The sequence below is a fragment of the Diceros bicornis genome, chromosome 2 (genome assembly GCF_020826845.1).
Source record: "Diceros bicornis minor isolate mBicDic1 chromosome 2, mDicBic1.mat.cur, whole genome shotgun sequence".
Lineage (NCBI taxonomy): Eukaryota > Metazoa > Chordata > Mammalia > Perissodactyla > Rhinocerotidae > Diceros > Diceros bicornis.
Genome location: NC_080741.1, coordinates 82141268 through 82164366, shown reverse-complemented (window position 1 = coordinate 82164366; position 23099 = coordinate 82141268). Strand labels below are relative to the sequence as shown.

Genomic DNA, 23099 nt, shown 5'->3' with positions numbered 1-23099 from the left:
GCAAGGCTGGTGACATTGGGTTTTCCTACTCAGAATCTGCAGAGGATTTGGCAAGACCAGGCGTTCCCCTCTCCAGGTCCTTTTTCTGTTCCTCAGGCATCTCTTTGAATGGATCACTTTCCTCCACAGCGTTCCAACATCTGGGGCCACCTCCCAGGACCCCCCAGCTGCTCCCACCCAGGTCTCTAACCTTTCCTCTGGGCTCCAGCTGGGCTCCTCTCCTTGATGCTCTCTGCTCACCCCAAATACCTCCCCATCCGCTCCTTTCCCTGCGATTCCCCCTGCCTACAACTGCCCTCTTTCCTCCTCTGCTTGTCCATGTCACACTCATTTTTCAAAACCAGACCAAACTCCATGACCTTTAGGAAGCCATCACCTATGGGCTTCCAATTCCAATGGCAGTTTAAAAAAAATCCCTTATATTATGCTTATAGTCTATGCCCTATCTCCCCAGTGTATGTAAACTCTCCGGAGTCAGATCTTGGTGAGAAACACTGCACTTAGGGCCCAAAGACTCAGTTCAAACCCAGCTGTGTGGCCTCAGGCAACTCACTTCACCTCTCAGTCTCCCCTTGATAAACGGGGCTGGTAATAGAACCTTTCTCCGGTGTGTAGACTGGACAGGGCAGGCGGTTGTCAGGGAGCAGGAGGACGGTGCTGGTGCCCAGATCAGTGCCCTGAATCCAGCAGGTGCTCCGTGCACATCTGCTCCTGCTGGCCACGGGGCAGGGCAGCTGGACAGAAATGCCCCTGGCATCAGACTTGCAGGCCAGGCAGGCGGGCTGGCTCCTGCTTGCTGTGCTCAGGGCAGCCTGGTGATGGCCTCGGAGCTGGTAAAGGAGGAGGGCCAGCACCTCCCCAGCTCTTTCTTTTTGCCACTCCTGGAGGAGTGAGAGCTTCGGGGTGCCAACAGCGCCCCTCCTTGGGTCATTTGTTGACTGCACACAGTCTTCAGTAGTTGCCTAGAAATTCAGTTAAATTCAAGCATTTGGGGCTGCAGGAGGCACCATGGCATGCCATGAACACACCAAGAGTTGGTCTTTGAAGCGTCTTGCACATCCTTGGTGTTCCCAGGGTGCTTGTTGAAGCTGAGGGGGGAGGCAGGGGTATATGAATAAATGAAAGAGACCAGTTTTGCCCGGAAGGAGTTTAGAACCTGGCCAGGGAGACAAGAGTAAAATATGTGAACTGGTGATGCAGCAGCCCAAGACGGAGCATGATAAGTGCTGGATGCAGGGCCTCAGAGGGAGGCACGTAGACCGTGCGCCTTGTGGGGACCGCACGGTGTTCACCACGGTGTGCGCAGAGCCTATGGCAGTGCTGGCACATAGCAGGCGATCAATACATATTTACTGAGTGAAGAAATGAGAGGGAGAGTGTGCGTGTGCATCAGAGATTGATTGAGGGTTCAGAAAAGTGATGGCTCCAGATGGGCTTCTGTGATCAAGGGTGAGTTTTGAGCTTGGTGCCTTTGGATGAGCAGGAATTAAAGAAGCAGAGGAGAAAAAAGGAAGACAAAGGGAATTCTCAGCAGGAGAGGCAACCTAGGATCCAGCAGAGCAAACTTACAGACAGATCTGGATTTGAATTCCTCCTGCACCACCTACCAGCTTGGCCAAGTCAATTAACGTCTTTGGATCTCATTTTCTTTGTTGTCAAAACAAGGATAATAGTAACAACTGTGGCTGTTTAGTGAATGCTTAGGATGGATCTCACAGTGTATTAGGTACGTAATGTGTATTATTTAATTAACACACATTTTACAGATAAAGAAACTGAGACACTAAGAAATAAAGCCTTGCTTAAGGCCCTTGTATCAGTTATTAATTGCTGCGTAACAGACCAAGTCAAAACTCAGTGGCTGAAAATTTTATTTGCTCCTGATTCTGTGGGTTGGAGATTTGGGCTGGGTCAACCTGGGGCCACTGACATGGCTGCAATTTTCTGGCCAATTAAAAATAAAAGAGCCCAAAGTGGGAAAACCCCAATGTGCAAGCACATTTCTAGCCCCTGCTTGTGTCACATTGGCTAATGTCTCACTGGCAAGTCATAGAGCCAAGCCCACAGTTGTGGGATGGAAAAGTAAACTTCACCTTGTGATGGGAATTACTTGCAAAGTCACAGTGCAAAGGGGCATGCCTGCAGCCATGGAAGGAATTATTGTGGCCACCTTTGCAAACAGTCCACTGCACCCCAAATCCCAGCTTCATTACTAGGGATTTATTTTGAGCACTGTCTAGTTACCATGCCTGGTTACATAAGTCTTTACACCACCCCCCTCCTCCAGCCCCAGAGTCATGACCACAGGGACTGAGGAACAAATGACAAAGAGAAAAGATTATCCAGTAAGCCCCACTTCTTCTCTTTTAACATTTGATAGAAGAGGTGGTGGTGGTCGCGTTCAGGGCTACTACTGGGCATAATGATGATGGAGAGAAATGCTAAAGGCCATCCATCATCCACTTTAGGGAAGAGGCTTGTCTCTATCTGGGACCAGAAAGGATGCAAGACTGCAGGGCTGGGCATTTTGTTAGTTAGTTCATTCATTCCACAAGCCTTTCCTCTGCCCATCCTGGACACCTCAAGGTGCCCTCTTCTCTAGAACATGTCAGCATGTTCGCGCACGTGCGCCCACACGCACACACACACACACACACACACCACCTCACCTCTTTTTCTCTGAACTCCCAACAGCCTGACACAACATAGCCCTTGATCATCATATATTGGCCTGGGAGGAAAAAAGGGCAGAGGTTGAGAGTGTGGGCCAGTATGCTAATCCTTCCAGAAGAGGCAAAAACAAAACCAAACAACAACAACAAAAAACCTGCTGTTTTCACTGTTCAGCTAAAAATATGTTCAGATTTTCAATATAGTTCTAGATCATGAAATGCATCTGTTGTGTTTTGAACTGACAGACGTAGCAGCAGCCCCTCCTCTGTGCTCAGTTGCTCTGCTCCAGGCTCTCCCAGGCAGGGCTGTGGGCCTGCCTTCCAAGCCCCGGGCTGCAGGAGGGGCCCCTGAGACTTGGTTGGGTCTTCAACTTGCTTTTGGGGTGTATTTTCGAGGTTGTTTCATAGCACTAATAATTAGACCCTGCACTCTTATACGGTGCTTATCACGTGCAGGGCACTGGTCTAAATTTAGCTTTACACGTCTTCATTCATTTCATCCTCACCATAAGCCTCTGAGGTAGGTGGCAGTATTACTACCCCATGTTAGGCACAGAGAGGCCAGGTAGCCAACCCGAGGTCACCCAGCTGGGGAGTGGCAGAGCCTGCTCCAGGTCTACTCCCCAAAACTACTTATATAAATACGTCCAACTGGTTGTATATATAGAAACTACTTATATACATTTATTTTGGAAGGAAATGATATTTCACATTAGTGAATGACAAACAACTTGGTATAAACCGAAGGGTTCTATAAGTTAAATGAAGATAAAAAGCGTTAATTCTTGCTGGTGCCTGCAAAGCAGCAGTAGAGGCATTAGACGTGTGAGCACCAAACTGAGTTTTTCCTCCTGATACAGTCAGAAGGATTCCAAGAGAATTGAAAAGGGTTAATAACACATCTGTAACACCTAAAATCATCTTGCTAACACAAGTGGCTCCCATCTCACACTTTGGGAAACACTGACCCCGTGCAAGTTAGCTGGGCTCTGGTCCGGGATCTCCCCACCTGGGGAACAAAGGCGTGAAGCCGGAGGAACTCTGAGGCTCCTCACGAGCTCTCCTCTCGTGCCAGTGTGCCCTGGGAGGGAGATGAGGGCACGTCTCAGATTCAGGGCAAGGCGAGCTCTGCCACACCATCACAGCCTGCTGGCCAGTGTGTGCCCAGTCTCATCTAGGGATGGAAGTGGTCCTAGGAAACCTCCTCGCCTCTCTCCGCTCTCCTGCCAAGACATTCACTCACTCACTAAGCGTACGTTTCCTGATTATCCACTGTGTCCTGAGGATGAGACATGGCTACACCATGTGACGAGTGTCTGAGTGGGATATGGACACAATGTGAGGTGGCGTGGGGTGATGAGGTCTGCCTGGGCATCAGGAAGGCAGCAGAGAAGAGATGGTGTTTGGTTTGCATCTGAGTGGCAGTGGACCGTCCTGGGTGGAGAGGGAGGCAGCGGGAGCGGCACCTACGGCTGCAGAAAAGCAAGGGTGAATGGCCCCCTGTCAGTCAGTATTATCTGTTTGTGAGTCACGCACTAAGTTTGGCCAGTTGGGTCTAGGACTGATATGGGAGTGGGGAGGCTAGCAGGGAAGAAGTCTGCCTTTTGGGGCTCATTCAGTAGCAAAGGACAGGAATCTGGTTCAAACTGGCTTATGTAAAAGCAACAGTTTATTAAATCATGTGAGCAGGTAGCTCAGGCGTAGCTGGATCCAGCTTGTTTAATTGTCTGTCTCCCTAGTGGAGGGTGTGTTCTGTGAGGGCAGAGGCCCTGTCTGTCTTCCACACAGTAGAATTTCCAGCACATGGTATAGTACCTGGCACATAATAAACTGCTGAAAAAACACTTAAGGCTTGAAGGAGTAGCTGTCCTCCCCCATCCCCCAAATAGACTCCCCAGATCAAAGGCAGTAGAACCGCACCTCCTCCATTTTATCCTATTCCCTCCCTCATTTCCTCTCTTTCCCTTTCCTCCTCCTTTCTTTCTTTCCTTCCTTCCTTACTTCTTTCCATTTGTCCACCTATCCAGCCATCCTTTCACCCACCTTTAGGAATCATCTCTCTCCATCTTTTGGTTTTGTTTTTCTGTGTTGGCTTCACCATCAGGCCGGCTGCTCTCATGTGGCGACAGATAGTCCCCGCTGCAAGCTCACTTTCCATCAGCTCAGCGCCCCCTAGTGGAAAGAGAACCCGCCCTTCCCAGTGTGTCCAGCAAAGCCCCTGGGCTGTCTCTAATTGGCGGGGCTGGGATCATGAGCTCCAATCGCTTTGGCCAGATTAACATCATGTGTACTGATTGGCCAGGCCTGAGTCTCATGCCCACCCCCCAGGATTGGAGGGTGGTGTCAGTTTCTCACCAACCGCATAGAGTGAGAATGGTGGAGGGGAATTTGGGGGATTTCCTCAAAGATAATCAGGAAGCTGTTCGAAAAGGAGGACTGGATGATCCTAGGCAGAGGAAAACAGCAGATGTCCACTGATGGGGAGAAACTGAGGGGGAGATGAGGCAGTGGCTCCAGTGGCTAGTACTCAAACACACACCTGATGTTCTTCTACCTGTAAGCTGTTCCTCAAAGCGGTTCGGCTCCTGCTCCTTCTGGGCTTAATACTCACCATGCTCCCTTTGTTTGGAGTACTCCACCCCCACCCCCACCCTACGCCCCGTTCACCCAGCTAACAGCTCCTCTTCCTTCAAGGTTCAGTTTAGATGTCACTTCCGCCAGGAAGCCTTCCTTTAGCCATCTGTACTCCCCTCATCGTAACACTTACCACACCATGTGATAATCACTTGTATATTTGTCTGTGTCCTTACTAGAGTGTATATTCTGTGAGGGCAGAGACTATATCTGTCTTCCACATTGTAGGATTTCCTAGTATAGTACCTGGCACATAATGAACTGTTCAATAAACATGTAATGATTGAAGGTGTAGCTCTCTCCCTACCCCCTACCCCCAAATATAGTCACCAGATCAAAGGCAATTGAACTATACCTCCCCTATTTTATTCTCTCCCTTCCCCTCCCTCCATCCCTTCCATCCATCTACTCATTCACCCATCCATCCATCCATCCAGTTCATTCATTCATGCAAATATATATTGATACTTGCTGGGTACCAGTCTCTGCTCTAATACAGGGAATATGATCATGATCAAGAACCCGGCCCTCAGGGACTTTGCACTCTAGTTGGGATGAGACAGTTTATAAACATGCAAAATGAATAAATAAGATGGTGAATTTAAGTTCTACAGAGAACGTAGGCCACACAGAGTGTGAGTGGTCAGAGTGAAATTTAGGGAGTTCTCTTTTCCTTCAAGGATGCCTTTGGAATGCACTGGCCCAGGGTTTCACCCAGACACCACTCTCAAATGGCCCAGGGCTGGCCCTGCCGGTGAGGCAGAGGAAGTGTACAGGGACTGTATCGTTGAGCACCTGTTTTCTAACAGCTGATCCTTATCCTGCCCCAGCGTGTCCGTTTATTGATGCTGTCAACTTCCAGATTTCCTTTGCCTTCTTTTGCATTTATATGAGAGTCTGAAGGGCTGTGCAGATAATACTTTACTGTTTCAAGGATCTGAGGATTTGGGAAGATGCAAAAGGCAAAGTGTATACAGCAAAAGGCAGCGTGATTACCAGAAAAGGCAACGTCCAGGGCTCAGAAGGCCCGGCCTCCAGTCTCCGCTCTGCCTGGCTTGCTGTGTGACTTTGGACAATACTCTTGCTATTTCTGGGCCTCAGTTTTCTTCAGTGACAGATCAGTAAACCAAGATTTCTGGAGGGCCTTCTGTGAAACTGAACGGGGTCCAAGAACAGTGGTCTCAACTTACATGTCCTACAGGGTCCTTCTCAGCCTGTGCTAGACTTCTTCCAAGGGGCCCTCCCTGATAGGGTCTGGAGGGCTCGAAAAGGAACCCCCCATCTGGCATTAAGCCGGGTGAGGGACCCTTCAGAGATCCCAAGTTGAAGACCGAATCTCAGCGACTTGGCCTCTGCTGAGCTCCTGCACCCGCCTCTGCTCCCTTCCCAGCCCCCACACTGCTGTCAGCCAGTCACTTTACAGTCGCAACTTACGGAGCACTTTTCTGTCTGCCTTCCATCTGGTCATCACCAGGCGGCACAGAGAGGACAAGCCTCTGCCACACTCACCCAGGAAGTAGTGGGAGGATTGAGTCTCAAAACCAGGTCTCCTGAGTCCCCATGGGGTACAGGACCTTTCATCCCTATTCTGTGGTTTTCTCATCTGTAAAGCAGGGATGAAATGGTGTCTACCTCATAGGGATTTTGTGAGAAATAAATGAGTTAATACATGTAAAGTGCTTAGAACCAGGCCTGGCATGTAGTAGGTACTCAATGTCAGCTGCTAGTGTCACTGTTGTCATGTGATCACGCTGCTCCAGGATGGGGATAAGGATTGACTGAAATGTTCCTTGGAGATAATAAGAAGAAAGATTTGCAAACTCTGAAGTAATAGATAAGTTTAAATATTATCTAACACATCCTGGACTGGAATACTGAGCAGACGGTTCTAGGCTATTGAGCTACGGACCTTTCATGCTGAGGCCCATGTTTCAGGTAACTAAATAAAGGAAACATCTAGAGGATTCTGGGTATAAATAGTTAGACTCATTTCAGAGAGGTCCCCAGGTAAACTCTTTTGTGGCAGCTGTCTGACATAAGTCACCCTGTGCGATCAAGTTCACTGTTATTCTTGGGATGAGGAATTACCAATTGGATCAGATGGAGTCGGGCCCCAGGGTCGTCAGGGCTGTGTTCTCCAAGCATGGGATTTTTGGAGCCCAGTTCAGAGACTGTACTGGGAAGTTTGGCTTGTTGGAGAGCAGGAAGAACACTTGGTGGTTCAAGAGGAGTAGAAAACTAGGCAAAGGAAAATGTGACAGGCTGAAAACCCCCAGCTGGGATGCTGACCTTGAGTGAGTACCTGGATGGATGCATGGATGATTGGACAGGAAGATTTAGTTGCAAATGGAAATGCTCTCTCTTCCTCTGAACCACCCAATGAGGATGATAGATTAGTGGTGAGATCAGCAGACTTCAGCAGCCAAATAGAAAAAATGGATTTAGCAGGAATCGTTGAACCCAGAAAGGATGTAGAGTTCAGAAATGAACACCACCAGCAGCGTGGGGGAGAAGCAAAGAAACCAGTGGTGTCCATGAATGTGGAGGGATAGGGAAAAGCTTTGAGAATGGGAAAGGTGGGCCCTGGAGACAGATTCAGCAGGCATTCCCAACGCTTAGCTGCATTATGTTCCTGGAACCATGGCATAAAGATCATGGAAAATAGGTAACTGCTGCGGTTATCTCTACGCCTGCAGTCACTCCTTTTGGCCACTAGATGTCAAGAACACGTTGATCTGGCACATGTTGTGGTCCATTGAGTTGTCTGGAAAAAAGTTTAGTGGAAGTGGCATAAGGAGTGGATGCAATCAGCAGGAAGAGGATCTCTAGAGGCTTTAGGGCAACTGCGCATGATCAAAAATGCGTGGAATGCAAAGGAGAGGACTTTCCACCAAGACCCATGAGGAAAAGTTGATTACATTTTTTTCATTTGTTGTTTTGAAATTTTGGAATGTTTTCAGGATGAAAGAAGGAGGGAGAAACATAGGACAGAATAAAAATTTTCACGTTAGCTAATGTTCTCTAGCGTTTGTAGCATTTTTCTGAAGTCAAGTGAGTACATTCAAAGTTCTTAAACCCTCAGTCCAAATCAGGGATGATGATGATGATGGTGATGGTGATGATGATGGTGATATGATGATAGTGATTATGATGATGATGGTATGATGATGGTGATGATGGTGATGATGATGATGATGATGTGATGATGGTGATGATGATAGTGATGATGATGATGGTGTGATGATGATATGATGATGATGATGATGATGATGATGATGATATGATGATGGTGATGCTGATGGTAGCAGCTAATGCCTACATGGCTTTTACTATGTGGCAGGTATTGTTCTCAGCACTTGACAAAAATTAACTCCTTTAGTGCTCACAACAAACCTAGGAGGTAGGTGCTATTATTATCCCCATTTTACAGATGAGGAAACAGAGGTCAGACAGGTTACTTGACTTGTCCAAGGTCACACAGCTGGCAAGTGGCAGCATCAGGATTCAGCCCAGACATCTGGGTCCAGAGTTCATAGTTTTACCTACTGTGCGCTACAATAGATGTTGCCCCCGTTGACTCCTGGCTTATAGCAAAGGGAACTTTCTGAGCAACAGATCAAGGCTGTGATTTAATGATAAGAGTCACAGAAGAATTCCTCGTTCTAATAAACTTACTTCACATGAGAATGAATAAGGTTATAATGTTGACCAGTAATTCATTCCAAGTTCCCTAACTTAAAGGGCCTGGTTAGGCAGGAGCACATCCCATCCCTAGGTGGAAGCCTCTGCTTTATTAGCTGCTGTAATTATCCAAACAAGAGGAGGAGAGAACAAACAAGTCTCAGGAGCCATGAATTCCAGAAATTCCTTATGTTTCTTAGCATAGAAAGATGATCCTAAATTTAATATTGCAAAGGAAAAGTATATTCCTAGTTGGGGACTGGGAGACAGGATACGGTTGGTATGGGACTGTCTAGCTTGCTCTAAGGCTGCCAAAAGTATTCACATGTGCTGAACAAATGGTAATGAATTAAGGGAACAGTATGATATGATAGAAAAAGTGGTGGATTAAAAGTCAGAGACCATTTCTAATTTGGTTAAATATACACTTACTATGACCCTCCATTCCACTCCTAGGTATTTACCTAAGAGAAATGAAATCATATGTCCATGCAAAGAATTATACATGAACATTCATAGCAGCTTTATTCATAATAGCCCCAAACTGCAAACAACCCAGATAACTATCAACATATGAATAGATAAACAAATTGTGGCATAGCCGTACAATGGAATACTACTCAGCAATAAAAAAAGAACTTCTGATACATGCAACAACATGGGAGAATTTCATGAGTGAAAGAGGGCAGACCCAAAAGAGTTTATACTCTATGGTTCCATGTATATGAAGTTCTAGAACACACAAAACCAATCTACAATGATAGAAAGCAAATCAGTGATTCCCTGAGTCTAGGGTAGGGGATGGGGATCGACTGCAAAGGGGCATGAAGGATCTTGTTGGTGTGATGAAAGTGTTCTATATCTTGATTTTGGTGTTGGCCATACAGATGTAAAATCTGGAGACTGCGCTGATAATGCTGTATGGATAAACCACTTTGCCCCTCTGGGCCTCAGTTTCCCTATTTGTAAAATAGGGTTGGCTTAGATGGTTGGCTTAGATGACATCCAGGATTTCTTCTGACTCAAAAATCCCCTTGTTATAAAAATATCCAACTTTTATTATGGAAGTAGAGCAGCAAAGTGCAATTTGCTTTATAGGAATTCATTTATTTAATAGCCAAGGATGGGTTTATTTCAGGGAGCATAGAATATCCATTAGGTTACCCATTAATACTCCTTTTGGGGACAGAGCCATTTGCAGGCCACCTTTACGTAAGGAAACAGCTGAGAAAACTATTTGTGTGTGAGTAAGAAGGATATTCCCATGGAAGTCCCATGAAGACCTGAGGAAGGGCTTTCCCAGTGACACTGGGGGGAGCAGGAGAGGGACACAAGAGTCATGGCCGAGAAGGCTAGAGAGGGCAGCTGAGGAGGGACCAAGTTTGCCATATCACCTCTGAGACCCCCAAATGCCTGAGGGGCTGTGGTTGCCCTTTTTAATTTCCTCTTTACTGGTCCATTCCTGGCACTTAGTAAGGCCTTAATGATGGTGATGATGATGACGACGATGATGATGAAGCTGCTATGATGATCATCATCATTTCCAGTCCTCAGAGAGTTTGTGCACAAGTAAGAACTGCGGGCGCTCAGAGTGTGTCGTGGGAGGAGGGCGGGGCGGAGCTGCCCGGAGCGCAGAACTTGGGAGGGGCTGGGAGCACTAGGACCGCCCCTGCTGGGCCATAATCCGCTGCTGATTTCCCACGCTGTGTCCCCAGGTCATGAAAACCTACCACATGTACCACGCGGAGAGCATCAGTGCGGAAAGCAAGCTGAAGGAGGCCGAGAAGCAGGAGGAGAAGCAGTTCAATAAATCGGGAGACCTTAGCATGAACCTGCTCCGGCACGAGGACCGGCCCCAGCGCCGCAGCTCCGTGAAGAAGATTGAGAAGATGAAGGAGAAGGCGAGTGAAGACCCCAGGCCAGGAGAGAGCGAGGGCGGGGCAGGAAGGGGCGGGCCTTCCCCCTCTGCACTCTGCCCCCTGGGGGAGGCGGTGAACTAATGCTGCCAGCGTCTGCTCTCTTGGAGATCAGTGTCCTGGAGAAGGAGGGCTGGGCATGCTTCTGCTGGCACTTGTTAGGCCTGGCCTCCCACCCGGGTCAACAGGCGGGGAGAGGTGCTCAGCTGACAAGAGAGCAGAACTATGACGAGACTCCCGTCCAGCGAGCACATTCATGGATGGGCGGGAATCACCAGACATTAGCGGGGCCGGGGCTTGCCCCAGAGGTCAGTTCGGTGGCTGGGGGTGCTGTTTGGGGCTGTTTGGGACTGACTGTGTCCCGACAAGAAGGAACAGCACTGGGCTACCCACCAGCACCTGGGAACCCAGTGAAGAACCCATTCTGAAATTGCCACTGCCCAGCAAGGATGGGTGATTTAGATCACTATGTACTAGTGCTGGAAAAGTGCTTTCTTGTGGGGCGTGGTGAAAGGAGCTAGCTTTGGAGTCAGACAGGCTGGGTTTTGAAAATGCCACATTTATAACACATCTCTGAACTTCAGTTTTAAAATCTGACAATGATGGCAAATAAATCTCCTCTCTCATGTCAACTCTGATCAATTGGCAGTGGCTCCAGGCTTTAGTTAAAAACAGTGCTGTGATCAATTAATGATGTCTGCCATGGCCAGGGAATTTGGAGGGGCAGTGCACATGCTGCTTTTTTGTCATCCTAGACTAGGTTACTTCTAAGGTTCCTTTCTTCTTAAAAGGCTATGAGATGTTTTATTGAATTCCCTACATTCATTCATTCCGTGCAATCAGCAAACATTTCCTGAGCTCTTTCTATGTGCCAAATATTGCACCAGATGTTTATTTGGGCTTCTATGAGTCTAATTCTATGATTATATGATCCCATAGCTGTGAAAATCATAGGAGATTGGGTGGGAACAAAATCCAACAGTACCTGGATGTGGTGGAAAAGTAACCAGAGGCAAATAAAATAAAATTTCAAGGTGATTTCTGAAGGCAAAGAAAAATATGCTTCACAATAACCAGGCAGAGACACAATTTTAAAAAATGAGCAAAAGGTTTGAATAGAGACTTCTCCAAAGAACATACACAAATGACCAATAAGTACATGAAGAGATGCTCAGCATCATTAGTCATTAAGGAAATGCGAATCAAAACCACAGTGAGATACTACTTCATACCCACTGGGATGGCTAAAATAAAAAAGGCAGACAATAACGAGTGTTGGTGAGGATGTGGAGAAATTGGAACCCTTGTACACTGCTGAAGGGAATGTAAAATGGTTTAGCCACTTTGGAAAACAGTTTGTCCGTTCCTCAAAATGTTAAACATAGACTAAGTTACCATTTGATTCAACAATTCCACTCCTAGCTATCTACTCAAGATAAATGAAAACATATGTCCATACAAAAATTTGTACACAAATGTTCATAGCAGCATTATTCATAAAAGCCAAAACGTGGAAACAACCCATACATCCATCAACTGATGAATAGATGAATAAAATGTGGTACATCCATGCAATGAAATATTATTCAGTCATAAAAAGGAATGGAGTACTGATTCATGCTACAACATGGATGAATTTTGAAAACATTATGTTAAGTGAAAAAAGCCAGACACAAAAGGCCACATATTGTAGGATTCTATTTATATGAAATATCCAAGAGACGAATCCATAGAGACAGAAAGTAGATTATTGGTTGCCAGGGGATGGGGCAGAGGAGATTGGAGAGTGGTTGCTAATGGGTGCAGGGATTCTTTTTGGGATGATGAAAATATTCTAAATTTAGATAGTGGTGATGGTTGTACAACTCTGTGAATTAAGAGAATAAATACAAATAAGATAACCAGGCAGGAAATTACAGAACTGCAGCACAGGGGGCTATATACAAGGATAGAAAGAGTACTGCCTGGGGAGTCTGGAGACTGATTTTCAGGTCAGAGTTGTGTGTTAATTAGCCATTGGGCTCTTGGACAAGCCACTGCTCCTCTTCTGTTCTCATTTCTTCACCTATAAAATGGATGAATTAAACCAATACACCTTTAATATCCTTTCCAGGTATAAAATTTGATGAGTCCATGAAGGGCTGAAAATGGTCTCATGGTCCTAGCAGCCCCCTGGAAGTGGGCCAGAGTATCAAAACTCTCCGGGGGGGTTGGGTCCGTGCCTGGCATAGGATGTAACTGCCAAGAGAAGTTTGTTTCTGGAAATTCCCAGAATAAGAGAACTCTGGAGAAAGGTCAGAGGAGATCTCCGAAGAGAATTAAAAGGTTGACAATGGGGCACCTCTCTTAAATGGCTAGGAGAACTCCATCTGGAATAAGGAGGGTTTAAGAGTGCCTAGGGGCTGGAGGAAAACCCTGTTTCTTTAAGGAGAGCTGTCTTTTGCCCAGCAGTGGGACTCATCAGTCTGACAGGGGCAGGGGGAGAGCTCTCCAACCCACTTGCTCTTCCCACCCAGGGTGGCCCAGAACAGAAGCACCTTCCTAGGAGGCAGTTGGGTTCCTAGGCAAGCCCAGCCCCTCTGGCTGTCCCACCCCGCCTCTCCCCACCACTCACATCCAGACCACTGGGGAATCATTTAATGCCTGCCTGTGCAGGGACGGTTCTAGGTGCTGTGGGCCCAGCAGTGAACAAGGCAGGTCAGGTCCCTGATTCATAGAGCTTACCGTCTAGTGGGGGACACCAAAACTCAGCAAGTAAACCAAGAGGTAAACAAATATCATTTCAGGTGCTGAAAGTGCTTATGAAGAAAAATAAAGCAACCAAGACGTCCTTCAGTAGGTGAACGGATAGTAAATTGTGGTCCATCCAGAAAATGGAATATGGTTCAGCAGTAAAAGGCAATGAGCTATCAAGCCATGACAAGACATGGAGGAACCTTAAATGCGTATGACTAAGTGAAAGAAGCCAATCTGAAAAGGCTTCTCTGGAAAAGGCAAACGGTCAAAAGGAGCCAGTAAAAAGATCAGTGGTGGCCAGGGGTCAGGTGGGAGGGAGGGATGAATAGGTGGAGCACAGAGGATTTTTCGGGCAGGGAAACTGCTCTGTCTGATACTATAATGGTGGCTCATGTCATTACACATTTGTTGAAACCCATAGAATGTACAACACCAAGAGTGAACCCTAAGGTAGACTATGGACTCTGGGTGATTATGTTGTGTCAACGTAGGTTCATCAATTGTAACACGTGTACCACTCTGGTGGGGGATGCTGATGAGGGGCGAGGTTGTGCGTGTGTGGAGGCAGGAGGTATATGGGAAATCTCTGTACTATTTCGCTGCGAACCTAAAAGTGCTCTTAAAAAGTAAAGTCTTAAAAAATTAAATAAAAATGAAAATAATCACTGAAAATTGAATAAAGATTAAATAAATGAAAAAATAGGGCAGGGCGAGGGGATAGCAGTGTGGGGGAAGGGGCAGTGGAGATGCTGGAGACACACTTTAGGCAAGGGTGCCATCAGAGGCCGACCTGACCGTGTGACCCTGGGTAAGGACCTGAATGAAATGGAGGAACAGGCCACGTTAGAGATTTGGAAGGGTGGTCTGCCAGGCGGAGGGAACAATGAGTCTGAAGTCCTAGGGGCGGGAATGAACTTGGCCTCTTAAAGGATGGGCAGAGGAGGCCGGGTGGTGAAGGGGAGCGTGGAGGTAGAGGGGCTCACGGGGTGGACAGGAGCCAGGTCGTGGTAGCTTCACAGGCCGCCCTCACAGTTCAAGCAGCTGTAGGGTGTTGAGTAGGGGCCTCAGGAGGCCCTGCTTCCGCTCTGCTCTGATGGAAACCAGTGCAAGGCTGCTGCTTACTGAAGAGTGCCGTCGTTGGCTGCACGTGTGCCACGGAAGGTGCGCTTTTTGAGTACAGGGTCCACATTTCACTCACCTGACATGTGGAGAAAGGCATTCCAGAGGTGTGTTGGAGATTGAATCGCAGGCCGTGACCATAAAGAAAATCTCAACTCCCTCCCATCAAAGGCTCAGCTCTTACATCTACTCTCTTTTTCTTCCAGAGGCAGGCAAAGTATTCTGAGAACAAGCTGAAATGCACGAAGGCCCGGAATGACTACTTGCTGAACCTGGCGGCCACCAATGCAGCTATAAGCAAATACTACATCCACGATGTCTCCGACCTAATCGACGTGAGCACCGGGGGCCCCGCACCTGGGCTGGCACAAATCATCAGCTGAAGGAGGGGTGGCCCTGGTCTTTTAGCTGACATGTCAGGGTGGCATGTCCCTTGAGCCCTGATGGAGGGGAAGGGCAATGAGCACCAGGGGCCTGGGAGATGAGTATCACCTCCTGGTTTCCACTTCCATGGGTGGGAGTGGACCTCTGATGGCCCCTACATGGTGGGGTCAGGCAGTCATATATTCAAGGTGTGCCTCCCAGGTACCCTTCTCTACACCAGGCCCTTTGCTGAGTTTGGGGGTACAAGGGTGATCGCACACAGTTCGTGCCCTGAGGGACTTCCCAGGGTGGTGAAGACGTTTATATGTTCAGTGCCCCCAGGTCTAGCTCGCTAGAGACACACACGCACATGAAAGAAAATAGCGAATGAGACAGAATTACACAGATCAGCTTTATGTGGGGATGTTATCCTGGGAGAAATCAGGCAGTTTAAGGGAAAGGAGAATGGGACGCTGACGTCTGAGCACCAGCTGTGCCGGACGCTCTGGAGGGAAGCTGGGCTTGGAGAAGGAGCATCAGGAGTGGTGCTGTGGGGGAGGGCTTCTGTGTAATCTGTTGGAGCTGGAACTGTTTATGTCTCCCCATCCCACGCACACAGGGGTCTGGCCCCGTCGATGCTCAGCAAAGGTTCCGTACTGGTGGATTCTTTCTCTCTGGCCCAGGAAGGCAGAGGGTGACCACTTTTCCCATGGCAACAGAGGGGACCCATTACCCCCTCCCCAAGGAGAGGGAGCTGCTCGGCCTTGCCCGGGCATTCCAAATGGCCCGAGGCCAGCCTCCTCCTCTTTCCCACCTTTCAAGTTGCCTTTCCACTCTTTCTAGCCCTTTCATTTGCCAAATTTTTATTGAGCACCTACTAGCTCTAAGTCTTGAGGTGCTGCAGTGGACAAGAGCCAGCGAGTCTGCATAACCCTGACATGTTAACAGCCAATTGAAATGTCAAGTGGCGGGTGTCACAGTGGCGGGGGGCATGTGGACTCCGGAGGAGGGACACCTGATGTAAACTCTGAGTGGGGAGAACATCAAGGAAGGCTTCCTGGAGGAAGTGACCTCTAAACTGAAACCTGAAGGAAGAGTATTTAGGCAGGAAGAGAAAGGAAGAGTCTTCCAGGCAGAGGGGGTGTGTGTGTGAAAGCCTAGAGATGAGAAAGGATGTGGTAAATTTGGGGAGCTGAGAGGAGCTCAGCTGTTGCCCAATTTGCAATGTCCAGCTCCCTCTGAGGGCTTTGGTGATTTGGGCGGTGGGATTCTGAAGTGCCCAAGGGCCTCCAGGGTAAAAGATTCGACAGTGGAGTGGGAGGTGATCATAAGTCACAGTGATGGGAGAGGAAACACCTGTGGAGCCCCCTCCACGCACAGCCCCCCCTCACCCTTCTGTTGTGTGCCTCTCTCCAAGTGCTGTGACTTGGGCTTCCACGCCAGCCTGGCCCGCACCTTCCGGACCTACCTCTCTGCTGAGTACAACCTGGAGACCTCTCGCCACGAGGGGCTGGACGTCATCGAGAACGCAGTGGACAACCTGGATTCCCGAAGTGACAAGCACACCGTCATGGACATGTGCAACCAGGTCTTCTGTCCTCCACTCAAGTTTGAGTTCCAGCCCCACATGGGGGATGAGGTAGGTGTCTCCTGGGAGCCCCTGCTTGAGGCTGCTTCAGTCTCCTCTCCCCCGTGCTTCCAGAATGTTGGTGGGAGGGGAATGTCAGCCCTGGTCCACATGCAGGACGTGTGTCTCAGAGGCCTGGGGTCAAGTTCTTGATTCATGGACTTGCCCAGCCGAGGAGTTTACCACTAATACCCTGATCTTGCGGCTGAAGTCCCCCACCTGCAGAATTGCAGGACCTTAGCTGCCCTTAAAATCCCTCCCAGTTACGTCTAGAGGACCCGCAGGGGGTCCCACATCTGCACACAAACAGTTGTCTGACATTCTTCTCTCGATGCCCTTGGATCACGGAAGGCTGGGCCTCACCACAGCCACTCCAGCCGGCTCCCTCACCAGGGCACAGCCTGTCTTCCACTACTCTGAGTCCTTGGCGTACCAGCCAGCTCATTTCCTTCAGTGCTTGTGCAGCTCAGATCCTTGCTATGTTCTGGGGGAAAAAATGGAAGAAGGCACTTGTCACTGGCCCCAAAGCAACACACTAGTTATCCAGGTTTCACAAAATCCCGTATGCAAATAACTCCTTGAGCATTTGCATGTCATTCTTCCATCTCTCTAGGGCTCAGGCACTAGTCCCCAGAACCAGTGGGAGGATAGCCAGCAGTTGTCACATCTGCCTGCCCATCTCTGCCATCTCCACCCCCAGGGATATGTGCACAGAACTCTCTCATAGTGGCCCCATTCCCTCCACCTAGACATAGGCCACCCATGCACATGGGAGTCGGGAGCACTCAGACCAGTGGTGTACTGGACCCCACCAACCTCTGGGTCCCAGTGGGAGCTCAGCAGGGCCATCCGCTGTACCTGGTTGGCAAGGAGGGACAAGGAGGCCTCTTAAAAGATGGCGTTTGCTGCAACTTCCTGATGAATCTGTCCACTTCCTTTGTTTGCATAAGAGAGGCCTTCTGCAGGGCTTCCCCGCAGCTCCCACACCATCCCTCTGCCCTCATGTCCAGCCCTTTTGGCCCATCATCTGGACCTGAGAATTCTAGCTTCATGGTTACCACTGGTAACTGTGAAGTCTGGGTTACCTAGTTAGTGGTAAATAACTAGTAAATTTCAGAGCCCTCCTGTCTGTTATGATCTCAGCTGAACTATGCCAGGCATCCAGCCCACAGGTAGGAACAGAGCCCTGGGTGGAATGGGTGTAGAGAGAACAGTATTCTCTCCACTCTTGCCCTCCTCCACCTCTCACCCAGTCAGCCTCGGGAAGCAGGGCCATGAGAGCAATTGCCTCGTGGCTGCCTCTGAAGCATCTTCCCACTGGAGAGTCAGAGCACTGGCTGCTTGTTTCCCATTCATTGTTCTTTTCATTGGCTTCTTGTAGGTGGTAGCTTTCTTACCACAACTTTCTGCCTAGAAATTTACTAACTAGTCTCACTTAATGAGGTGGTGGGAAAGCTGTTAGTAAACCCTCAAGTGCTGTGCAAATGTAGAAGACTGAGAGGCCACACCTTGCAATGCGAGAGGGTGGTCCCTGGTTCCGTCTAGCGTTCCCAGGTACAAGCTGTGTGGCCTTGGGCAGGTCACTTAACCTTTCCCAGCCTGTTTCCTCAGCTGTTGATAGGGATATTAATGAGAGCTCCTGCCCTAGCTCCACACAGGTGATGAGGGCACTGGGTGAGTGCAGGTGGTGGCTGGTATTTCTGCAGGTGTGCCAGGTGAGCGCTCAGCAGCCCGTCCAGACAGAATTACTCATGCGGTACCACCAGCTGCAGTCCAGACTGGCCACTCTCAAGATAGAGAATGAGGAGGTGAGTGAACCCCTCTGCCCTGGGAGGGATTTCCTTACAAGGGCCTGGCTGATCCTGGGAAGTCGACTCTCGCTATGGAACACATAAGAAAAATGAGGGTTCATCTGTAAGATGGAATATTGCACAACCATTAAAACCATGCACACCAAGAATATTTAATGGTGTGGGGGAATGCTCACAAGATGTTAAAGAAAAACAAAGAGAAAGTAGGACTCTATATTCAGTGTTATCCTGACCAGAGTAAACTAAAGTACATGCTTATGTATCTGTGTGTATTCATAGGCATAGAAAAAAGACTGGAAGGAAATACTTTGAAATGTTAATTGTGGTTATGTCTGAGTTGTGGGATTTTAGGTGATTTCTGGTTTTTTCTTTGTGCTTTTGTCTATTTTCTGCAATGAGTTTATGTTATTTTTATCATCAGAAATAATAGTAGGTATTTTAAATTAAACAATGAAATAAGCAACCTGGGGCACACTAAATGTGTCATGGATTCTGAGCTCCAAGGAACTTCTGTCTTACCATGGCCAGCACACCTCCCATGCAGCTGGGGACACAGGATTACCTCTGGGAGGGTACCAGTGGAAATACCAGCCGTGATGGTTCCATTCTGATGTGAACTGATGAGGCCAGGTGGGAAACATCCTATTCCAACCTGGATGCTTCCATGCAGGGAGGATGTCAGCCAGCTAGAGGACACCCGGGTGTGGGAGTGTCATTCGAGATGGTGGGCAGATTTGTCCTTGAGAAGTGCAGTCATGGCAGGAGATGGAGAGTCATGGACCCTGTTTTCACATCTCAAGAGGGCTGTCCTGGGCAGAGAGGGCAGGGGTGCTTTGTGTCTCCACAAAGGACAGAGCTAGGATGAACATGAGGCAGACTATAGCTTAGGATGGGAACAAGTCAAAGCAGTCCCTGGGGGGAGGTTATATGGAGACAAATTGTGTATTTGTTTTTCAAACCTGAGAAGAGAGAGGAGATGAACAGAGTGTTTTCTTTATTTATTTATGCCCTACATCTTCCCTCAAAGCGGTTTAAATTGCTTACATGGAACAGTATATGGATAATAATGTTAATGGAATTTAGATTGGAAATCAGGGCCACAGAAAGGAGAATGAAGCAAGTGTTCCTCTGAACAGGCTGCTCATGGCCATGGAAATGCTTAATCTTGACCCTGAACTTTCTGTCAGGCTATGTTAGAAAGAAGAACTGATTCATTCAATGAGTGTTTATTCAAATAATATTTATTCAAGTATTTATTAAGCACGTACAATGCACTAAACAGTGTGCTCGATGCAGAGTGAAGTGAGTGAACAAGACAACGTAGTACCTCCTCTCATAGAGTCTATGTTCTAGTGAGAAAAGACAGAATAATTAAAACACAAGAACAGACAAACCAATAAATGAATGAGTATGCAACATATTAGACAGGGATAGGCACTAAGTTAAGAACGGTGGTTAGGGGAGCCTAATGTCACCAGCAGGTAACATTTAAGTTGAGATCTGAGTGACAAGAAATAGACTTTGAATGACAATAATTTAACTACAAATGTAGATGAGTTTCTCCAAGGACTGTTTTTGGAATGACCCTCCACCAAAGTATAGGGTCTGCCATTTAGGAACAATTCAGTGAAGGAGTGTTGTGAGGTGGGGCTCCGCATGTGCAGCCTCCCAGGGGTCCCACTCGGTTCCGGGAGAGTAGCTGGTGTCCTGGAGGACTGACCAGACCACGTGTGTCTCAGCATCTGTCTTCCTCGACGTTCTCTTTTCTCCGTCAGCCTTTCGCTGGGACTCAGATGGCAAATAGCTGGAGGGTTCCTTCCCTGAGGATGGCTGCACACCTCGTCCAGACCTTGTCCCTTCCCTTCTCTGGATGAAGCGAACCGAGAGTATTTCTTGTGTTCACCCTCCTCAAGGGACCTGCCTCCTATTGGAGGAGCTAGTTGGGGCTATAGAACCAGGTAAAGAGAAACAAGCCTAGAAACCCGAGTTCCTTGTTCGTCACAACATTTTCCAAGGTTCTCTCTGGCAGAAGCAATCCCATAAAATGACTTTAGGTTGGGCAACCTGGCTTCTCACCCCAGCCAGCTACCTGGCCTTACTTTCCACATCAGTATAATGGGAATGATCGTCTTAGTTCTGCCTGCCTCCTAGGAGCTATATCTGGAAGAAACAGAGTAACGGTTGGAAAGAGGACTTGGAGGTGTCAAAGGCAGTCTGAGGCTGAAGGGTTTTTGTCGACATGCTGTGTTTCCCCAGGTGAGAAAAACCCTGGATGCCACCATGCAGACCTTACAGGACATGCTGACCGTGGAGGACTTTGACGTCTCCGACGCCTTCCAACACAGTCGGTCCACAGAGTCTGTCAAGTCGGCCGCCTCTGAGACCTACATGAGCAAGATCAACATCGCCAAAAGGAGAGCCAACCAGCAGGAAACAGAAATGTTTTATTTTACAGTAAGTGGCCTCCTGGACCCAGAAGCCAGGGTCTGTCTGCTCACCTGCTGGCAGTGACTCTTGGGGAGCAGCCCAAGCTAGTGGGAGCCAGCAAAACCACAGGGATCAGTTAGACCTAAAATTTTTCCACCATGCTTCTCAACTTAAGATGCCCGGCTTGGCTTTGTGAAATGCAGCAAGTGAATCAGCAATAGGTAGCGTCAGCATTGACCTAAGACTGATGATTATTGCAACTTTTCTGCTCTGGAAAAAAGCCAGAGAGAGAGTTGTCTTCAGTATGGTAAGAGAAACATGGCTAACGGAGCCAGGTGCGAGCCCCGAGGAACAACCTTAAGGTCATGTGTGTGGTTGTCATGTTGAGTTATCTTCAATTTGGGTGTGGGCTTTGGAAACAGCATCCTGGGTGAGCCCTGCAAATTGCTGGTGAGTTGCCGCCCTTCATGTAAAACCCCAGATTACTTACATTCCACATGGCCGGGGCAGGGAGGAGCATGGGGCTTTAGTTCAACATGTGTTCAGTGAACATAGAATTTTAGGGTTGCAAGGAACCTTCAATCTTCTGTCTGACGCTTGATTGTATTCAACCATATCCCTGCCAAAAATTCATCCCGACTCTGCTGGCACCGCCCCAGGATTAAAAGCTCCCTCCTTCCCCAAACAGCCCTTTTGTTTGGCTTGACACTGGCTATAAATATTATAATGTTTCCCCTTATCTGTGTTATCTTCAAAAATCTGCTTCACTAGGATTTCCGGTCACTGATCTTGATTCTGTTCTCTGGGGCAACCCAGAGAGAGGCTAATGCTACATGACAGTCTTTGGTGTGGTTGCAGGGAGCTGGGTTTTCATTTCTCCGGGCTACTCATATCTGATTCTTTCAATCCTGCCTCATAAGCTTTCATTTTGAGTGCTCTCAGCATCCTAGTGACTGTCTCCTGAACATTTTCCGTTGTCAATGCCTCTTCTAAGGTGAGACTCCTAGCAGTGGTCTGACCAGCACGGAATAGAGCTAAACTTTCACCTCCTTCCACCCTAGGTGCTGTGCTCCTTTTCATACATCCTAAGATCATGTTCTTTTTTTTTTTTTAAGCTAATATTTAAGCTAAGTGAAATCTCCATTCCCTATGTACTGCTGTTAAACCAGGCCACCCTCCTCCTAAAGGATGTATAGGTGATTTCTTAGGTAGGTCTTCTGTTTATCACCAGTTAGATTTCCTCTTGATGGATTCAGTTCATGGCTCCAGCCTGTCGAGATCCTGATCCAGTTTTTCAATGTATATGTTGTCTCTTCAGACCTTATGTCGTCTGCAGATTCACTGAGCATGGCTTCCATACCTTAAAGCTTGTCAATAAAAAAACTAATGGGTATGCCAGGGCCAAGGCCAAAGACAGGTTGCTCCAAACATGCCACTGGACTGATATTGACTTGCTTGTCAGCACTCTTAGATTCTGGTCATTTGACCAGTCACAGACCCACCCCGTTCTAACATCCAGTTCCATCTTGTGACAGGCCTTGTCAAATCCTTTGTTGAAAACCGATAGTTGACTCGTACTGCATTTCCTCGATCAACACTCTTGGAGTTTGTTGTTTTCAAGAAAGAAGACAAAGCTAGTCTTAGTGAATCAGCCCATGCCGATTTCTGGGGTTCACCACTTCCACTGGGGACCTACTGTGTTTGCCAAGAGAATTTATGGGTTACAAAGATAAGCGAGGAGTGCATATGAGTATTCATTCACTTTGGCAGCAGAAGCAAAGAAATCTGGGTGGCAGAACCAGAGAAGGCGGTCCAGTCTGCTTGAAATTAAAAGACAAAATTCACCAACGTCCATGATTAAGGGTCATGGATGTTATATTTTCATCTTAATATTCAATTTATCAACCTGGTTGGCAGTACACTCATGACTCGCGTTGTGACATTATTTCAGGTATTTTTAAGGGCATAATATTCCTTTTACTGCATCAGTACAATTTGATGGCATTCTTTCCTTCATGGGTTCACGTGACACCTGGGTGAAGCTTGGAAGAAGTGGGCAAAGTCCATGGGCCTGGAGCCCGGGGTGTAATTTGCACTGACCGGTGAATAACCC

General features: G+C 47.9%; 1 protein-coding gene across 1 annotated transcript in view; it reads left to right on the top strand.

Annotated features, from left to right (window-relative positions):
- Positions 1-23099, top strand: part of LOC131419146 (SLIT-ROBO Rho GTPase-activating protein 3) — a 248436-nt gene that overhangs the window by 160031 nt on the left and 65306 nt on the right. The window contains exons 5-9 of the mRNA XM_058564009.1: positions 10703-10888; positions 14965-15093; positions 16539-16760; positions 18455-18556; positions 20816-21013. Of these exons, the coding sequence (XP_058419992.1) occupies positions 10703-10888; positions 14965-15093; positions 16539-16760; positions 18455-18556; positions 20816-21013 (837 nt within the window). The remainder of the gene's footprint in view (positions 1-10702; positions 10889-14964; positions 15094-16538; positions 16761-18454; positions 18557-20815; positions 21014-23099) is intronic.